Source organism: Callionymus lyra, chromosome 1 (assembly GCF_982586985.1).
Source record: "Callionymus lyra chromosome 1, fCalLyr1.hap1.1, whole genome shotgun sequence".
Lineage (NCBI taxonomy): Eukaryota > Metazoa > Chordata > Actinopteri > Syngnathiformes > Callionymidae > Callionymus > Callionymus lyra.
Genome location: NC_141818.1, coordinates 17,621,639 through 17,643,355, shown reverse-complemented (window position 1 = coordinate 17,643,355; position 21,717 = coordinate 17,621,639). Strand labels below are relative to the sequence as shown.

The 21,717-nt window shown below is 37.3% G+C and overlaps 1 protein-coding gene across 1 annotated transcript; it reads left to right on the top strand.

The window, feature by feature from the left end:
* The first annotated feature begins 16,103 nt into the window (after positions 1–16,103).
* On the top strand, positions 16,104–20,553 carry anxa1a (annexin A1a). Its single transcript, XM_087795444.1, has 12 exons — positions 16,104–16,174; positions 16,678–16,754; positions 17,160–17,250; positions 18,113–18,207; positions 18,302–18,415; positions 18,512–18,602; positions 18,677–18,756; positions 19,454–19,598; positions 19,713–19,808; positions 19,884–19,942; positions 20,026–20,148; positions 20,223–20,553. The coding sequence occupies exons 2-12, from the start codon at positions 16,695–16,697 to the stop codon at positions 20,280–20,282; spliced, it is 1,014 nt and encodes a 337-aa protein (XP_087651570.1). The 5' UTR covers positions 16,104–16,174; positions 16,678–16,694; the 3' UTR covers positions 20,283–20,553.
* The last annotated feature ends 1,164 nt before the right edge of the window (positions 20,554–21,717 follow it).

The window sequence follows — 21,717 nt, the reverse complement described above, 5'->3', positions numbered from 1 at the left end:
CTAAACTTTCATTTATGTTGTTTATGATCCCATATTTATGTTAAATGTCAATAGTGACAAAACTATCCTCGACATAATCATACGAGGATATATCTTTTAAGAAAACCACTTAGAACCTCTTCAGAGGTATCTTGGTGGTCTTGCTCCCCAGAGTCATCAAGAAAATGCATGCCACAGTAAGACCCCATTGGTGGACCAGCAGGTCAAAGGAGCTGTGGCCGGGCCTGACAGGAACGGGTGTAAAACAGGTTGAGACTGAGCTACATTGACGGCCAGACTAATAGCAGAAGGTGCACTGACATGGATAAGAAGGAATTCAGACCTAAATAGGGAACTTTTCGGGGAGGAGCAAGTGTACAGAAGAATAATCTAAATGTTTTGCGTTGTTTAAAACTGTATGGAGTTTATTTTCATATCTTTGACATCATTTTTTAAGGGGGTTTAAGGAATTTAGAAATGTTGATGAAGCAATCTTTGGAGAGAAAACTATCCTAAAGTTGTAATATTAACAAACACTTCAATGCAATAAACTGTGGTTGTTTTATAAAGCGTGTGTCTGCTAATGTAAGCTTACTTTTGGCTCGTCCTATATACAAATACATTTCAAATAAGTATTATACATATAAACCATTCATAATGAGCTCATATAATGAGAGAAAGTTCAGAGGCTTGGCGGAAGTCTGGGCTTTCTCAGCCTAACAAAAGAATTGTCTGAAACTTAAAACTAACTAACTTAAACTAACTAATTTTCATTTCTCCAGAAATCTGTATCATCCATCACCAGACAGAAAAGAGTGCCCCCTTGTGTCAAATAAAAGGTCGGTCCATTAAAAATGTTCAAACCTTGATGAAATCTGTTGAGAAAAACAAGTTATTGTTGAAATAAATGCCAGTCTTGTCTGTTGTGATGTGTGTTACTTTTATGAAATTGAATTTCATTTCTACGACAGAAGCAGCTAAAGGAATCCAATATTTTCTTTCACAGGAAAACTTTTTTTTTTTTTTTATTTCCCTGGAAAATCAAAAACTTTCAGTTTGTCTGGGATTGGATTCACTATTCCAATTGGGGTTAAAGAAACATGGGAACAACACGTTTTTGTGTTATTCTATTTTATACAATCAAATTTAGAAACCAACAATATCTTTAATGTTCTTTTATAATCAATATCTTTAAATATCTGTTGTAATTGTGTCTATATGTATCCAACTTCTGTTATATGTGGTTGTAGAAGGGAAAGTTGGTATGTGAAAAAAATTAAATATTATGACTTACACAAACGATTAAAAAAAAGTGTGCTTTTTGGTAGTTTTAAGGATCAGGGAAATGTGAGTTCTCCCACTAGAGCCAGAATTCTCATGTTTTGTAACTGTAGGCGAGACAGCTGCTTCTTGTTTAGACACCAAAATAAATAATACAATAGTTACAATAGTCTAAACGAGAAGACTCAAACGCATGGATTATAAGATCCAGATCGTGTTGTCCCACCATTTTCCTTAGTTTAGAGATTTTTCTCAGTTGAAGGAAACACTTTTTCTGGTCAATTTTTGCAATAGAACTGTGAATAAGTTTAAACAGATTCCTTTGAGCAAAAATCTTTGTCCCTTAAATAATAAATGAAGGAACAAGCTTTACAAAGACTGTGGAAATATTTTCAACCACATTCATCCTTTCTCTTTAGGTGATGCTTCGGCTGATGTACATGCCAGAGTCCCATCATTGGAAAGTGTCTGAATTACTCTAAGTTTGGTTATGAATTTCACGCTGTACTTCCCCACCATTGATCAAAGGCACACTCGTAAGATATAGAATCTTATAGTCTTCTTGTAATCCAGAGGTGACCTGTGTCACATGATCAACAGAGGCACAAACCTTTAGTAAAGGATCTGGTACAAGAACAAAGGAATTGTGAAGGCAAAATGCCAATACATTTTTGAATCAAACAAAAAAAGAGAAGTAAAACACACTAATAGAAATCTCTTTACTGCCTCTCAGTATAGGGGAAGATTTCAGTTTACTGGCAGGCTGGGTAATGTGATCTGTCGGCAGTTGGCAGACACACTCCAGCCTCTTTATTGGAAGAGCTGGACAAAGACAGCAGCTAATAGATCTGTCATCCCTTCACTTCCGGGGTGATTTGCATTTCTGGATGAATCTCCTTCCTCTTGTTGACACCATGAATACGTGTCATCACACTTTGTAGGTGATAAATGAAACAGGAAGTGTGTGTTTATATATAGAGCTGCAAGTCTAAACACACATCCAGGTTAATTATGGTCTCAACTGTCAAAAGGAGAGACAGGTTTTCAATAGAGTGGATCCTGGCTTCAATTGCTTCTAGACTAGACATCCAGAGGAAGCACTAGAACATTTCAGTCACACATTCTTTCAGTGTTACTGTTGTCTCGCAACTACAAATTAAGAATTTAACCTAAACACAAAGCCTAGATCTCTTGAGGACACACACTGGTGTCTCACAAAAGATCAGCAGATCACAAAGATATATTTAACACACTTCAAAACATCATGAAGGTACTTTGAATTCCGTTTCTTGTTGGAAAACCAAAGCATTTTTGTGGTTTTCCAACAATGGTTCTTGAAAGGTCACTGATGCAATTTTTTTGTTTTGATTTTTTGATTTTTTAAACGTCATCACTTGCCTCTATCTAAGCAACACTACAGGAAATATGTGTTGAACCCACCCACCTTGAATGTACTGGTCTCAGTACTCAAAACTAGTTTACTTTAAATGATATTTGTGATGTCATTTAAAGCAACATTATTTTGGTAAAACGTATCATATTTCGTTGTCACCATAAATAAACATAAATAAATAGGAATGTATCACTATATCAATGTATCCAATGTAAAGGATCACATGATCCATTTGTTCTCCATATGAAAGACTCAGACGTCCTCCTCGTCCACGGTTTGTCCGGACCTCAGTCTCATGATGATCTATGGATGTAATTTAAAGGAATCACGGCTTAAAACCTAATTTCGAAATTTTAGTTCTAAATGTGTATCTTACCTCTTTCAGCCGAACAATCTCTTTGCTTTCAACATTTCTCTGAGCACTGTTGCTAATGCATTTGACTCTTGTGGCGTAACTGTTGAGGTAAAACATGGAGAAAATGTAAAAAAAACAAACGTAATTACGAGTGATTGATGTCAGACGTTTACATCAGCGACGTGAGAGTTTCCTCAAGGTTACACTCTGATGGAGCGACATTGACGATCATGAGGGTTTTGGAGTTTCCGCCCAAAGAATCCTGCATCACCTGCGATAAACACACACTGATAAAACATCTCAATTCCAGCTGCATGGCAACTACAAAACCTGACTTGTGTGAGTTTGCTGTTCCTGTACGGAACATGAGGCAGCTCAGCTGACAGAGCGGAGATGACGTCGCCCAGTGCACTCAGAGACTTGTTGATACAGTTGGCCTCATGCAAGAGAACACATGAGGCTTGACTTATAACCACTGGAGTCAGATGTATTCTTTCACTCATGACAAACCTTCAGCTGGTGGTCTTTGGCTCCGGTCTTGGCCGCCCTCTCACTGCCCGCCAGGTCGACCAGACTCAGCTTCCCTGAGCTCACGCTCCCATTGGTTAGATTCCTGCTCTCCACCGTGACGCCCACGATGAGGTGAGAACGAGAACTCTCGACATTCATTTCTGAAAAGAAACATTTTGCTTTTGGATCAAAGTGCACTCGGTACTCGGATGTGAATTTTCATCTGGCATTACTAATGTATGTAGACAGCAAGTTAAGAAAATATAGAAAGCCAAAAATCGGACTTAGATAAACAAACTCCAAGAAATAAATAAAATAAATAAATCACCTTTCATGTGACTGCGGTGACAAAATGTAGAATTATGTTATTGTTGTATAATTAACAGTCAAGGACTTGAAAAAAGTCAAGCTACTATCATTGGTGGCTCAGTGGTTAAAAACCCTTCAAGTCGCAAGTTCCAGTCCCAATCTGTGTTGTTTAACATCTTAAGGAAAACAAAGTTATTATTCTCTTAGTGCACCATAAACATTAAAGTCTAAGGTGAAAATATTTCCTTTAATACACTGGTAAATAGGCAACGACGAAAATATATTTTTAAATAGATGAATGCAAGATATTTTTTCTGATGAAACAAGTGAAAATTCAGGAAATTCAAATTGCGGCTTGTTGCAACTAGTGTTGGGCAAGTTACTCAAAATGTTATTTTTTTACTTATAACTTATAAGTGATTATTTACATTACAGTGTCTTTAAATAGTGGGGTTACACTAAATGTATGTTACTTTTTCATTACTTTGGCAAAAATATATTGATTCAATATAGCAATATGACGGCTGCAAGTATGATTCAAGGCAATAGTATTGTGAAAGAGATACTGTAACTGATGACACATAACACGTTAAATCAATAGAGCTATGACCTATTAGTATTGGTCATTCATTCGGACTCACATGAGAGGAGAGATGTGGATGCAGGGAGGATAAGAAACCGCCAAAAGTAACATCGAATAAGAACAACCTTTTTTACATTTCCCTTTTTCTCTTCAGAGAATCCAAGCAACATGCCCTCTTGAAAAAAACAAAGATTGGTCCTTAGCTTCCAAAGAAAAGTACAAAGAAAGACGTAATAAATGTCATATTTTAATGAGGCGAAAATGGGCATTAAGTTGAATCAAATTGATTTGGTCCACTGGCAGACTTTAAACAAGTATATTGACAGATGTAGAATCCAAACTAACAATCTCCTTATTCCTCAAACTTGTTCCTGAATCTTAAGACTTGACTGACCAATGCTCACTTAGTTTGCTGATTCTTTGGGAACCACTCTTGGTAACAAGTAGTATCCCAAAATGCCTTGCGCATCAAGACTGAAATCAATGGCGGCAAAAACCAGGAAAATACAGAGTTACACGTTACTTTATTTTTTATGTAAAATGACAAAAACCTCGCAATTGTCATAGTTTAATTTCATTTTATAGATCACATGCATCTTTGTAGCTTCACTTTTTGTGTAGTCAGGTGTGGACAGCAATGAGCTATGACCTATATCTCACTGAAATGTAACTCTTCAGGTGACCATGTATTCTGTTACGTTTTATTAGATATATTGACCAGAAATCAAGAAAATACTAGGTAAAAAGTTGAGTATTTGCAGTGCAGAAGCCTCACTTGAGCTCACTTAAATTGTCTGCCGTGCTACTTTCATGAGCCTGCACTTTGTTTCCTTCAAAGCTCCTTCACCTCTTTACTGACTGTCACCAGCATCATTCACGCAGACTATTCAACAGGAAGCCGTTTAGCTCCGGCTGCACAGCAGCGTATAGTCGATGAACTCACTGGTGGCAGAGCTGTGTCTGTTGGCGCAGGCCTGCTGGAACAGAGCACTGAGCTCCTCAGGACTGGAAGCCTCCCTTGTTTCTGCTCCTTGTGCAAACACAAAGCCTTTTCTGTTCCGTTTGAGCTCCACCCTCCTGGACGCTCCGTGGAATGGCTGCTGTGCTTGGAAATCATCCGACGGTGGGACCAAAAGATCCCCGAGCCGGTCGTTGTAGAGCTCCAACATGTAGACGGAAACCTGGAAGACACGGAGGATGAAGGCGAGTGAGGACATTGCTTTTCGGGTCTGCAGACCTTGAAGAGAAATCTAGTGGAGTTATCTTGAATGATGTCAAACAACATGGTGAAAGCTTTTGGTATGATCCCAGGCTGCTTCTGATCCTTGTCTCCAACCATAGTGTAAGTCTTTCCAGAGCCAGTCTGTCCATAAGCAAAGATGCAGACGTTGTAACCATCAATCGCTGACTGGATCAACCTGTAGAGATCAATGACTTTGGGTTTCCTCTTCTTATACCTGTGGACAAATGTTGTTCTCACCTGCTGGTGTCCAGAAAAAGGTCATCTTGAGAAGCTTCAGGACCAAAAACCTGGTCAAAGAAATACTCTCTTGGGCCTCTTGACGTCTCTATTGTGACGGTATAGTCGTCGATTTTCTTCAAAATCTCCGCACCGCCTTGTGCACCTTCTGCAACAGTCGGTGGTCGAATCCGGCAAAACACTCTGATTTTACCTGAAGATATGAAACTATCACCACATTTGTTTATAGTTAAACTTCTTTAGGTTTACCTTTCATGTCTTCCACCATATTGTAGTATTTCTTCCTCATGGTCCTTTCAGAAGTGTAGTTTTCAATGATCTTCTTATTTTCTTCTTGTTCCTGCCTCAACTTAAAGATTGGTTGGATTCATTAGTGACAGTAAAGGAAATATTAATAAGATACAAACATTGCTGAAATGATTGTGCTTTCATTCATTCATAAAAAAACGAACCATTGTGTGCATCTCTTGTGCATCCATTCTTGACCTTCATTTAAAACGTAACCCTAATTTTATTGTGTTTTCATTCTTGACCATAATTCAATAAAACCTTTTTTTTTAATCAAATAAAATAATTCAACTAATTTTATTTAGTTCAACTTAATTCTTGACTTTGGTCCAATCAAACCTTTTTCTTTCTTTTTTTTTAAACATAAACATACTTTAGTTGTCCTTTAATTTTTTTTACCTTGTTCAATCAAACTTTGTTTATAAAAAAAAAACCTTAACCCTAATTTGATTGTCTTTTAATTTTTTTTTTAAACTTAGTTGTAATCTTTATTTGTTTATAAAAAAAGTTTAGTTGTGCTTTGATTCATGACCTCGGTTCAATAAAACTTTATTCATAAAAACATTAACCCTCGTTTTCATTTTTCACTTTTAATATGTGTTCAAAAAACTTTGCTTGAAGATTAAAAATAATCACACATTACAGATGGAACTAGATGCAACAATAATAACTAATATTCATATTAGTAAGGACATATCAGAGGCACCGAAAAAAAGAAAAGCCACTGATAAAACATCTTACCATTTAAATATTAGACATCAGATCTTAAAACTATGTCAACAGCTTCAACTGCTGTTGTACATTATGGGTCATGGGAGAGTTGGGCACTTGGTAAATATATCAGATGCCACATATGGCTCACAGGCCTTGAGTCTAACAGACCTGATCTTGCAACAAAAGAACTTGATGTCCGAGGCGCTTTGCTCCCTCTGTGGTCCTGACAGCCTCCCAAGGTTCAGACTCTGCTTCACATTCTGTGTATGGGTTTATAAGTTGATATCTAAACTGCGATCTTACTTCAAAACACTGATATTGAAAGAGATTATTACGTGTAAAGGGGCATTGTCCAGTTTTGATGCACTCCAGGGCCATTTCAGAGACTTCAAACTCCTGCACAGTGTCTTGTAGAAGAGTCCGATTCATTTCAAATCCATTCGAACTGTAACACGGTGGGAGAATATTTCAACATATGTTGGGTTGATGTCCATGATATCTCACCCAGAATCGGTGGCGTTCACTATTTGATCCAGCTTCTTTCTGGTTTCATTGAGAATGACTTGGTTGTTGACGACCATCTGGTTCAAGAGAGCCCTGGACTCTGACACTGACGTGCAAATCTCATGAGACTGGAAGTGAAAAAACAACAACATTTTAACCAGAAACATTTCAGATGTAAGCATTTGTGTTTACATTTTTGGTGTGTTAACATTCACCTTGCTGATGACGGCGGACAGCAGGACACCACAGGAAGGCTGACAAGTCCCTTGTGTGTTTTCTAAAACCAGCATCTGAGTCACTTCTCGCTCATTCAGCTCGTCCAGGCTAGCTCTAGCTCCCTCTAGCGGTGACTGTGGTTCAGCTTCACACTGGTGACAAACCAGTGCCAGCTCAATATAACCACAATGTTTTTCCATTACAGACAGTTGTGCTTTTAATACAAGTGTTGGATTCAAACATATAAGAGCAACAGTGACAGCATTACAGGTCTTTGCTAACACTGGCTAAGGATTGTTCTGCTGGTAAATTCAATTTAAATAAACACAACAAGCATGTTTTAAACACAGATAAGATTGGGATTTAATGACTTTACATGTAGTAATGTTTTGTGGCTCAGATGTAATTATATTTTTCAGTTTTTATCCCTTTATACTAAAACTATTTTGTGTTTTTTTTTTTTGTTTGTTTTTTTATAAATATCTGTTATTTAAAACATATACACATGTTTGTGTACCTACCTAGAGAGAAAATAAGAAATATAAATCAATTAGAAATGCTGTCTGGCAGGTCTTTTGTTTTGAAAAAAGTAAATTGTATTTTCTCTGAAATAACATTATCCTGTGATTCTTCACATGGCAAGAAGCTTGTTTTAGTCAAGTTAACTAAAAAATAAACCTGTAAACTAGTATAAAAATTATTTTATATGAAGGTGGCTCCGTGAATGTAATGCTCAGATTAAACATTCGCTGTGATAACAATGTTAGGAGTCCTTGTTTTATCATTATTATTTAGTCATATGGGCAGTTATAGAATAGAGCTGGTTACTATGAAGACCCGTAATGTTAGTATAAAAAACTACCATCTACTATATTTGACATACATTTGTTTGCTAATGCTGTATATATATTCATACTGTATGGAAAGTCAAATAAAATGTGTGATTTTGGTGCAAACATCGCTGTACAAACATCTTCTGTGTTGTCCTCCTCTTCAGGGACCACCAGGGCCGAGCGGATCAACATTTCCTGCACTCTGTTGAGTTCCTGTCTGGCCAGCTGGAGCTCCTGTAGAGCTGTCAGAGACTGTGTGAGATCACACTTGAAAAAAAAACAACAGAACATGCACACTTACTGGAAGTTTGCTGACTATAAAGGAGGTCCAATCTGTTGGAGAACATCTCCGACAAGTTAGCCTGAAAAGAGAGTTCAACTTGAACAGTTCCACGAGGTGGCGCTGTAGCGCCTCTGAGAGCTCATGATGACTCAACCTTCTCTTTTTGCCACAGCTGGGCCTCATCTTTACTCCTCCTCCTTTCTTCCTCTTCTTCCTTTATCAGCTGCTTATTTTGGTCAGTCAGTGTCTGAGGGAGCATTTCAGCTAAATCATCCAGAAGTTCAGTTCAATGTTTGAGTGAAACTAACCTGGATCTTCCTCTGCCACGCTTCACTCCTCCTGTCAACCTTTGCCTGGTAAAGGTGCAGGATTCTCCCAAGATTGTTAAACTTGTTCTGATAGTGAGCTTTGATCCTCCGCAGAGTCCACTCCTGATCACACGTAAGAGTCTCTCACCCCCCTGCATGCATGTGGACTCCAGGTGTGGTTACCTGGTTCTCTTGGACTGTGATGTGGAGGTGCTCCTCCAACTCCTGCATCTTTTCCAGGTGTCTGCTCTTCATTGCTTCCACGTCTTCTGCTATCTGTGGTAGATAAATCAACAAGAGGTGCTCGGAGAAAAATATAATGTCTTCAAGCACAGCAGGAGAAGAACCATGGCAGGCATGTGATGGGAAAACAGTTACAGTGACTTCATTGTGTGTCTGCTGACTGAGAAGATACACAAATAGTTGGTTCAAATCTAGATACATTTGTCCTTTCGTTGCTAATAATGTGACTTGTTTATTTGTCCAACCCAGGGCTTTTCTTCATGCATGATCTCACCTGCGTGATGCAGAGTTCAGCAGATGTATAGGGGATGTAGATCTTAAGGTCTGGTGGTGTCATGTGATCTGCTTCACTGCTACCTGACAGCTGAGATTCTGACTGGCCTGCAGACGAAACACCACAGCTGTCATCAACACGCCCCTCAAGCAAACACACACATCATCCTCCTGCTTGCATGTTTGTTTAACTGCACCTTGCTGTGGGCGATTCCCCCGATCAGCTCCGATCCAGCGCCTGAAGGCCTCCCACCTCCTCATCAGACGGCTTTTGTGTCGGACCACCACTGGACACAAGAAAGGTTTCTGGATAAGTCAGCCGGTAGTAACGCCGGTCCCTCACTGCGTTATATCTCAAATTATACTTTATTATTTCATAGACATTTTTGTGAATAAATTATGTATTGTGTTGACCAAGATACCCTTAGGAGCTTTAGGAATGTGTTGTGATTGGCAGCTGTTGTGTAACTACACTTCAGGAATCTTGATGACAACGTACAAAGGAACCAAATATGCAGACTGATGATCATTTCCTGTTTGCCTCTGACCCAGGTCAGATGTTTCAATTTGTTTACATTTTCATATAAAAAAAAGGATTTTATTTTGATTTATTTATACATAAAAAAATAAATTCTTATCCATAGGCCTGTTTTATCTGTATCCAATATATAAATTGAGCAAAACAGAAAAACTGACAAAGAAAAGCAGCCTTCATATGATTTTAAAAAAGTTCTACAAAAAAGCAGTAATTTTATAGATTTTTAAAATTATTATATTATAATTTATGATTTCAATAAATAAAATTTAAGAATGACAAAAAAATCATTTCAATTTGATTTAGAAAAGGATATTATTTAAAAAACATTTTTCTTTTGATTTATTTTAGAGAAAAATAAATAAAAATGTATACCATTGTATAGCTAATAAATACTGATTTTTAAAAGTAAATAACTAGTTTGTGAATAGTCAGAAACAGTTCTATATTTACTTTAGGTTACTCTATGCTGCACTTTACCCAGGTCTGTGAAAGAAATGTAAAAAAGTTTCTCTCTCTTTTGGTTATTATGTTGTGATTTATATTTGCGTAATGATTTTTCAAACCACTGTCATTAGGATGTTTCATAATATATAGGAGGTCTAATAAAGGAAGCTGCATTTCTTGTACATAAAATACATAAAAAGTGCATTAAAAGAAGATTAACAAGGATTATGAAGTATATCATAGACACATCTTACTCGAAATACAAGATCAATTATTCAGATTTTTTTTTAACAGTTATATTTATTAAGTATATTCTAGTTAATTTATTAAAGCAAAAAGACCAGTTAAGGAAGACAACCACGGTGGTCAATAAGGACATGAGGAAGGAAGTGTTTTTGTGGCAACCTCTGATGGGAAATGCCAACAGAATACCTTAAACAATGCCAATGTAAAGGAAACTTCAACAACAGAGTTCATTTGACTTTGGAGAGGTTGATCAGACAGTAGGTATTTACAGGCAACAAAACTTAGGCCTGAGTGACAATCACCTTCTCTACAGATCTATCTTCAGATCTTTACAATAAAAAGCAAATGTCCAACAAATTACACATGAAACAACAAACATTTTTGATTTTATTCTTCAATAAAAACATACATCGCTCAGTCACCTTATTTCCAGTGGTTATGAATTATTATATGAGTATAATTTACAGGACAAGAAATCTTGACACATTCCATGAGTTATCAGCGTCATCTTAATATTTCATCACCCTGTGTCTCGTACATTCCCATCCCACCCTCTCCCTGCTTTGTTTCCTCTGACAGGAATGTGGGCGTGGCGTCATGCTGCCACTTTTTTGCCAGAAACACCTTTTAAAGGAAACAGGAACATTTGGATTTTTTTAAGAGATTCAAAACATTGTTACTGGAAATGTTTGACCCACAATGCAACAGTGATTATGGTTCATTGCTGAATGTTTATGTGAGGTGTTGCTCTTCCTCTCTGACCTGCTGTGTTGTCCTTAAACTGTGACGGGTGAGTTATGATCCTCTCGGGCCTGAGCTGTGGGACGCTACCTGGTAACTCATCAGGCTCACAAGAGATTATTTGATCCTGCCGAGACTTCTGGGACACCACTGGCTCCTCCTCGCTGGCAGGAGCGTTCGAGACCTCCCACGCACCTGACAAATAAAATACACATATCAGATGTATGACGATACAAAATGTATGCATGTATGGTGATGATTGCAGCAGGCAACCAGATGGTGATAGAAGCTGCTACAGTACTTACTGAATTATTCAAACAAAAACAAAAAAGGAATAGATTTGGAGTTTCATAAATTTGAATGTACAGGGTTTTTCTGCTCCGTAAGAGATGATAGATTTTTTTTCAGGACATCTAGTGGATGCGCCTCTGAATGTTTCCAACTGAGAAGAGGCAAATCTTAAATGCAAAGAGACAATAATACCTGTTGTCCTGTGGAGAAGAGATAAATCTTGGCTTCCTAGTTTAGCATGCTAACCCTTACCTATTTTACAAATTAGTAGCCTATGAAAATAGAAAATATACAAGGTTTAACAAATTATTTACGATCATAGGAAAGCAGGCTATACTTTATAGTTACACTGTTCTGACACTAGAGGGAGCTGGAAACCACTATTTCAATCCTACATATTGGGGCTATAGGTGGCATAATAAATGGTTGGTGAATTGGGTTGGAAATGTTAAATTTAGACACCAAATTAAAGTATTTGCATATTTAATTGTATCATATTGACTTGACATGAGTGGGCAAATCACACATACATTAAAAAAAAGTTTAAATTAATACATAATAATCAACAGCCATCTTGAAGAGCGCTAAACTTATCTATGCTGTGTTGTGTCTACAATGATTGGAATGTTGTGTGCTCTACAACACATACTATTATATTCTTGTGTGACAACAGTGTGTCACTGTTGTTCTGATACTGATCCACAAAGGCAGCTGAAATATTTAAACCACATCTGGTTCACATGTCTACTCACCGGCGCTCCATCCTCCTGATACCTTATTGACCGTCAGGCGATAACGTTGATATAATCACTGCGAAGATTACGTAATACAAACGTCTTTGGTTGACAGCTACTCACGTTGCTTGGCTTTGGGGGTGACAGCGTGATGTCTTCCCACTTTCTTTCCCAGGAATGTTAACGTGTAGGAGCCATGGTTACCACCAGCAGGGTTTACATACATTTTGTTGAGAACTTTTTATGCAAATGGTAACTTTGATTTGTCCGGAATCTAAAAATAAAAAGAAAACATTTTAAAATAAACAAGATTTTGCATTTTTGCCAATTTAACTAACAGTTGAAGATCAAGAAAGTGTCAAAGACTGATTAAATAATTTTCAAACATTTGGGGTGACCTACATCTATAAATAAAATATAAAAAACAAGATCTAAAATGATATTTACCTGTGGTCAACAAGATGACTCCTGAGTTTGGGTGCTGCCTGTATGACCAGTGTGACCAGGATGACTCGATCCCAGGCTCTGACGGGAACCAAACTCTCGACAGTCTTTAAATATTAAACTTACACAGATGAGGTTTCAGCACGTCCTGGCTCAAAAGCACGCTGGTAAAAGCCTGTGCGTAGCTATTGATCCATCCTCAGGTTTCCTGTGTGTAAGTTGGAGATTGTAACTGGATGCTGCCAAACTAGGATGTTTGTTTTTGTTTACATGGAGATTTAAGATATTTAACATTATTGTGACAAAGTAGCTCCACATATAAATGAAGAACATTTGTTTTGTCAAAAGAAATATCATTAAAGATGATTGTTGATGTAGACGATGTGACAAGAAGACAAGAACGAACGTGTGTTATTTAAAGAAATAAAAAAACAACATGATGGAATAAAATTTAATTATTTAAAAAATACTATAGCTATAGTGCAGCCCATCGACACTGTAGTCGCTTCTTTATCATCATATGGATTCACAGCATTAAAAAAATAATTTGGAAAAGTTAAAAGTAATAATAGTGTCACATTACTAGAGAGTGTTCATTTTTCACTATTCCTTTTTACAAAAATAAAACAAGAATAAAATATCACTCTGATGGGTGCAACTTCATGATTCCAAATATGTTTTTTAGGACTCCCTCATTTTTCTAGAGTCCTTGGACTCCTAATACCTCCACATGGAACACCGAAACTATCTTATTTTGCAAATCAAACCAGTTTTATACAGCAAACAATGTTTGATTTAGAAGTAAAACATTGACACACTTAAAACACATTTGACTAAATGAATGGTAGCTAATAATTACCATGTTGAAAAAACTCGTCTTTTCCAGTGTTTGGGTGTGTGCTGAGGGCATTACGTTTGTGTGTGTAAGAATGTGTCAACATCCTGGCTCTTTTGTGAGAAAGTCGTCCACTCTGTTGACATACATGTAGCCTACAGGTAGAGTCAAGTCCACGCAGTCGCCGTAGCAACATGTCATTCCTTGGATGTATGAAGTTTCTTAAAGTGTGGACCTTAAAACTATAAGCCCAATTTGTTTCACAAACATGTTTTTAAATATATTTTTTAGGAATATTTTCTTACGACTTTCAGTAGTTATTGTCATTTTATTCCAAATTTGCATTTAAGTTTTTAACGCTTTAAGTCTTGTGTAATCTCAGGGTCAAGGTAAGTAAGTAAGTAAGTAATAGTTATTTGTAAAGTGCCTTTCTAGAACCAGGGTCACAAAGCGCTTGAACAATTAAAAGCAATACACATTTAAAAATGTCTACAAATTTAAAAACTATAAAAGGCCAAGACAACATAGAGACGAACACAGGAGTCCCAGAAAATTAGGAAAAAGCCTGGAAGGATCTCTCTCCTGTGGTCCTGAATCGTGTGTTCAGGAACCATCAGTAGATTCTTATCCACAGACCTAAGAGCCCGAGCTGGGGGGTAAGGCTGGATCAGATCACTGATGTAAGGAGGAGCCTGACCATGAATAGATATGAAAGTAAGAACCAGAATTTTAAAATTGATCCTGAAAGAAACTGGCAGCCAGTGAAGAGATTTAAGGATCGGGGAAATGTGAGTTCTTCTACTAGAGCGGGTCAGAATTCTCGCTGCAGAGTTTTGTATTAACTGCAGGCGAGACAGATCCTTCTTGTTTAGACATGAAAATAAACTGTTACAATAGTCCAGACGAGAAGACACAAACGCATGGATTATAAACTCCAGATTTTGCTGTGACATAATTTTCCTAAATTTAGAGATTTTCTCAGTTGAAAGAAACCATTTCTGGTCAGTTTTCTGCAGTGTTGAACAAGAGACATGTCTTTGTCAAATACAACACCCAGGTTTCTCAGGCTCAATTTGACAGCTTGGCCTCAGTCACCAAAGTACTGACCCAACCCTGGAACCTTATCATGAGGAGCAATAACCAGAGTTTCTGTTTTTTCTACATTTAGCTGCAAAGTATTTTCGCTCAGCCATTGTTTGATCTCTATCAAGCAATTGACTAAACTGTTCAGCTTCTGGGGCTCAGGTGACCCAAAGGCCTGAAAACAGTTGTGCGTTCACCTTGTGATAACACAAGGGTCAAGGAATCAAAGGCCTATTTCATTTTTTTTAGGTAGGAAAACTGATAATCTCTTCATCTAGATCAGTAAAACTTCCACTGAAACATGATCAGTTGACACCACTTGAACTTTTCAATGCTTACACAAGTCTTCTCTGTCTCGCTGTGTCCTGGAAAAACACCAGGAGCTCGTCACAACCCAGTCTGCATGACTTTAAGTGACGATCAAGAAAGGAAATCAACATCTTTGTTTTTACGATTGAGCCTGCAGATATAACCCACCAAAGCCTATGAGGAGCAGAAGAAACTTCCCTGCATTCCTAACTCCTTTAGCTTACATGACCGGATGAATAAACCTGTTCAGGTCTGGTCTGATAGCGGAATACCACACAGGGCCGGTGGACTTGAAATTGGCTTGTAAAGTGAAGGTACAGGGTGACCCAAGAAATGTTTATTTTATTTATTTTAGATATAAGCAAATCCTTCTTTTTATGTCCAAAAAAATAATGTTAAGCATAATTTATGTCTGACCTATCAGTCATCCAATGTAAAAAATATTTAATTTTGTACTTTATTTGGGACACCTTTCCTTTTACATCCATCCTGCCCATCTGTTGGCTCAACAACATTAAAGCTGCTCATGCTTGTTGAGGCAGATAGACATGATGTTATGGCTCACCTGTGAGCAGTTAAACTAACGGTTATCGAGGAAACCACGTGCAATTACAACGATGGTCCCACCCTTTAGTTCTGTCTATCATAAACGTGACAGTGTCATAAAAAGAAAGAGAGATCACGTCAGCTTCTGTGTCTTCTCGTTCTAACCTGCTCATGTTAAGTGTTGCAATCGTCGCCTGCTTTCAATCGGCGGTTTCTATCTTTTACAAATCTCTCCTCAGACACATGTGCAAAAGTATGCAACTCCTCGTCCAATAGCAGATGTGGAGTGGACAATGGGCAGGGCTAAGTACTAGGTGGAGTTTAAGTCCTGTATAAATGACCGCCCTCTGCCTCAGCACAGCCCCTGGAAACTCAGAGCTATTTTTTCCTTTTCATTCTTGAAGCTTCACAGTAAGTTGGTTTTTTATCATTCTTTTAACCTCTACTACTGCTTACAGTATCATTTGAAAGTCATAGTCTGTTCCTCATTGCGTGTGTGATTCATTCTTTTCTGTAAACATTTGTGCAATCCTTGTGGGTGTGGCTGTGACACTGCACAATGAAAGAGTGATTTGAAAGGAAGATTATTTAACAGAACAGTGATGGAACACTGGGGGAAAAGCTATAAAGCTATTTATGTATGTGTGTATTAACTTTGAATGACGATCCGTGTTAGTTTTTGGATGAGGGTGTGGTCAGTTGTCTCCTCATTACAGCTTTCATAATGGTGAGTAAAAGCCAAAGTAAATATTTTAGGACAGAGAGTTACTCAAATATGTCTGCTACAGATGTAAACAAGAAACCAGAAACAAAAACAACACTTTTTTTTAATTTGTTTGTGTTTTTTTTTTACTTGTATATCTTTTTTTGACTTGTGTGTGGATATTAAAACAAAGCTTTCTACTCTTTTACAGACTCCAGATCTCCCACCATGTCTTTCATCCAAGAGTTCATGAGGCAGACCGTCTATCTGGGCATGCCTGATGACTCAGTACGTAACTGTGTTCTGTTCTTGTTGCTAAGGCCAACCCGTGTTATTTTTTTTCCTTTTTTCTCTCTTCCTGTGGTATGCTTGGGTGGAACATTTCCATCAGGCGGAGTTTGGAGTAAAGGAGAAGTGTGTAGAACGGTATGAGTGGGAAGTTAGAGAAGGCAGAATGAGATTAGAAGAGGGCAGCCATAAAGAGAAGGCAATAATCATTTACGCTGTGAGAAACCATCCAAAGTCTTAAGTGGGTGACTCATAGAAGCAGGACTGCCTGACTGCTACTGCTCATTTCTCTTAGTCTGGAAACAACCAGAAGCAAAAAAACATGATGTTCGACAAGCAGAAAAGAGGAAAAGGAAGTGGTATCTAAAGTGAAAACTCTTCTCTTACTTTTATTCATTCGTTTAGCTCTTGAAGAACGAAGGAACAGTGAAAGCTGCTGCCAACTTCAACGCCAGTGCTGATGTCGCTGCTCTTGACAAGGCCATCAAGACAAAAGGTGACCCCAAGAAAGACCCATGGCTTGTTGACGCATGTTTGGACTGAGCTTTTATTGAAAAGTTCAAGAACGTTGCGCCATCTGCTGGCCGAAATGTAGTATTTCCACTGCAAATATATACAATTTAATACATTTCCTGTAAAACGTATAGAAAATAACAGGCAAAAAGTTGGCAATAAAGTGCCGTAAAAGTTAGTCGAAAAATGAATGAAACATTGCTGGATACTTTTTCCCAATTTAATTTTTTTTACAGCAATATATGTGGGTTTTAAATGCAATTTAATGTAATTCATTTTTAATTCATTTACAGTTCTTTCACAGTGCTTTACTGGGAACTGTTTTGTTTGGTCTTTTTCTGTGAATTTTACAGAAAAAATAATCACAGTGGGGGCTAATGCAGGTCGCTACCGTTAGCTTAACTTAGCATTGCTAACATTAGCAAAGCTGTGGAGTACATAACATTCGGTATAAAACATGATTAAGATAAATGAAACAATGTGAAATACAGTCAAACAAACAGGGAATGAAATGTAACTGTATTGTTTTGGAGCTTTCTCTTAAGTTTGACACTTAGAACTTTGGTCTATGACAATTCTTTTTTTTAACGTGTATTCTACTTGAATCAGATTTTAATATTTTAAGTTAATAACTCACCTACACTTGACTCACCTGCAGCATGTCTTCGTCTTAGCCTCCAAATAAACAGATAAATAATATGTATTGTTTAGAGTAATCCCAATCGTCCTCCAATTACTTTGACTCACCCAGAATGCAATACAAAGTAACACTATAAAAAGGGTACTGTATTAATGTTACTTTAGAAATGTGTTACAGTGAAGCTAAACTGTTGGCATCTGTGCAGGTGTGGATGAAAACACCATCATTGAAGTTCTGGTGAAAAGAAGCAACGAGCAGAGGCAGCAGATCAAGAAGACCTACGAACAGAAAGAGGGGAAGGTAAGCAGACAGTGTGCTAGAGAGTGTGCCAGAGAGTGTGCTAGAGAGTGTGCACGATATGTGGTAACTGGTTGAACTGGTCGCTCCCTCCCAGCCTCTGGATGCAGCCCTGAAAAAAGCTCTGAAGGGAGATCTGGAGGATGTTGTAATGGCCCTGCTGAAGACGCCCACCCAGTATGACGCCGAGCTGCTCAAGATGGCCATGAAGGTAAGCAAACATACTACACATTTTTCCCCTCCTCCCATTTACCTCATGTGTCACCCACACTGTGTAACTATCGACGTGCTTGAATATTCACTCCAGGGTCTGGGCACAGACGAGGACACTCTGATAGAGGTCATGGCCTCTCGTACCAACAGGGAGATTCTGGACATAAAGACTGCCTACAAGGAAGGTGTGTATTCTTGGGATTGTTAATGCAACTAGCTGAGATATGTTCATTCAAAACGATCTCTTTTATTATACAAGAGTACAAGAAGGATCTGGAGGAAGACATCAGGTCTGACACCGGAGGAGAGTTCAGGGCCGCGCTGATGGAACTTTGCAAGGTATGTTGTCACTTTAACTGTCTTTTCTTACAATGGAAAGGCCCTCCCCGACTTCTCTGATCTCATTCTAGGTGTTTTCAACCTTAAAATAAAACTGAAACAAATTACAACTTGAATATACAAAAAATGGGAACACATTTTTACAATCAATATACGTTACTGTACGCTTGTACAATAGAAAGAATAAAAGTTATCAGACAATTAGATGACAATTCAAAATAACTTCCTATTTGTTAGTAATCACTTCTTTCATCAAAATGGTAATAACAATTTCATAAAATAATAACTAGGGCTGTAAAATAATATTCAATCAATTTTGTATGTTAGCACATAGATGAGCAATTTGTTATTTATATATACGATATTATTAACTGTGAAAATAGCTTCAGTATTACACAACAAGACGCTTTATCTTGCAAACAAATGTAAATTCTGTATTTGTCGATGAAGCAATACAGATTTAGGGCATTGCGCATTACACTTTTCTGACATATAGGGGCGCTAAAAACATTAATTTTTAATCACACATATTGTTGCTTTATCGCTTTGTATGATACAGTGTCATTTTCAAATAAATGAGTGATGTTAAGAACAAAAATGTTTCAAAGGACGTCTTACAGAGCTAATTTTAAAAACATTTATGGTTAAAATAATGATGTGATAGAATATTGTTTAGTAACTTTTTCTGTCCTCACAGGCTGGCAGGACTGAGGGAGTGTGTGACCAACTGGTGGACAGTGACGCTAGAACTCTGTATGAGGCAGGAGAGGGAAGGAAGGGAAAAAACTGCTCCGCTTTCATTGAGATCCTTACCAGCAGGAGTGCTGCTCACCTTCGTCAAGGTAAGCTCACATGCTAAGTTTGTGTTCATTGTTTCTTCGGATCCTTAAAGACAGTGATTAATAAAAATGATATGGAAGCTAAAGTTTTGTTTTCATCTTCTTGTTTACCCTCAGTCTTCGAACGCTACGGAAAGTACAGCAAAGTGGATGTAGCCAAGGCCATTGACCTGGAGATGAAGGGGGATATTGAGAAGTGTCTCACAGCAGTGGGTAAGTATCACATTTCTTTTAAGTTCAATCTCCCGAGAAGCTAATAGAATGAGCTAACGGTGTAAATATTTGTAGTGAAGTGTGCCGGGAGCAAACCTGGCTACTTCGCTGAGAGGCTCAACTTGGCCATGAAGGTATACTATTAAAAGCTGCTTTCAAAAATAATATATTATCAAGAGTTAAGCAAATTTATAATGATACTATTGTTTCTTCCCAGGGGTCGGGAACCCGCAAAAACATCCTGACCCGCATCATGGTGAGTCGCTCTGAAATTGACCTCAAGAAAATCAAAGAAGAATACAAGAAGAAATTTGGCAAAACACTTCATCAGGAAATTCTGGTAAGAACCAATAAGATTGACGGCTTAGACTAAACCAAGAGATGTGTTAATCATATCATTCCATTTGTTTCCAGGATGACACTAAAGGAGACTACGAGAAGATCATTCTCGCTCTCTGTGGGTCAGAGAACTAATCAGATTGTCTGACTGCTCTTGATGTCATGCAGCTGACAAATGAAAAAGAATCTCTTGACACATATTGTGCCTTAAATACTCTTGTGAAGAACCACAATGTTATGAATTAACAGCGAGACTCTCATAGCGCACTCTAGTATCAGCGGCACTTCAGTATTACATAGATATTGTCCTTTGTTCAACACCTTGACCAGATATACTGTATGATCTGATGCCCGTTGTTCATCTTTAGGAAGGAAGTTTACATGCAATAAATGCCAATTTACTGTCTCTGTGTTCTTTATTTTATTATGAAACTCAATATTATGGACTTTTGTTAAGTCCAATACATTTACTGCTGCTTGAAAATTCCAATTTCTGCATCCTCACTAGCATTCCTCTGCTGGTCCTACATTGTGAAAGGTGCTTTACAAATGAAAATTACTTACTTAATCACTTAGATTATAACATCCATGAAATATATTTACATCCAGTTCCAACATGTTCCAAACCTCTTTCCTCTCCGAGCGTTTAGCAATATGTTGTAAGTGCCATTCAATTAAATAATGAATTCATTATAATCTCAAACATTTATAAAATATGTAATTATTTTTACATAGAGAAGAGAGAAATACAAATAAAAATAAATCATCGAACACTGTGATCACAAGAGTAGGAATAAGTTACAGTACTAAAGTAGTGCCTATTTCTACACAAATAAAAAGATATATATACATATTATACAGTATAAGCACTCATAGCCTATCAGAACCTACATAAAAAACATATAAATTGTCTTGTCTCATATTATCTGTATTACTCAATATTAGAATCAGAATCAGAAATTACTACACAAAACTTTATTGTGAGGAATGTAAATAACAAAACAGATATGGTAAACACGATTTAGTATAATATCAATCCATATACTAAACACATTTTAATACATAATATATACACATACATGCTAGATTATTATTATATTATTATCCAAGTACATTTATACCACATGTTGTTTAAATTGCAATACAACCATCAATACTATTTCTAGATGTATCGCTCTGCCTCAAACTCAAGTATCACACATCCTCCTCCATATTCTTGTTTAAAAAAATAGATTTATTTTACTTTGTTTTATTTCGGTCTCCTGGATATCATTGTTAATTCAAAATCAGATAATGTATACAATTGTATCGTTTAACGTTTGTTTTCCGAAGAAAAACAACAACAACAACAAAAAACCTGCATATTAATAAGCAAGCATATTGATTTAATATAATCATCATTATTAAATATCTTGGGGAACTAAAATGGGAACTCAGGATGGAAACGTCATAAGGGGAATTGGAAAGAAGGGCCGACTCACAGTTGCCAGGTACGTTAAAATACACGGGATCATTTTTGCTCAAATTGCAAACCTTATAATTTACAAACATCTAATTTGAGACACCAGAA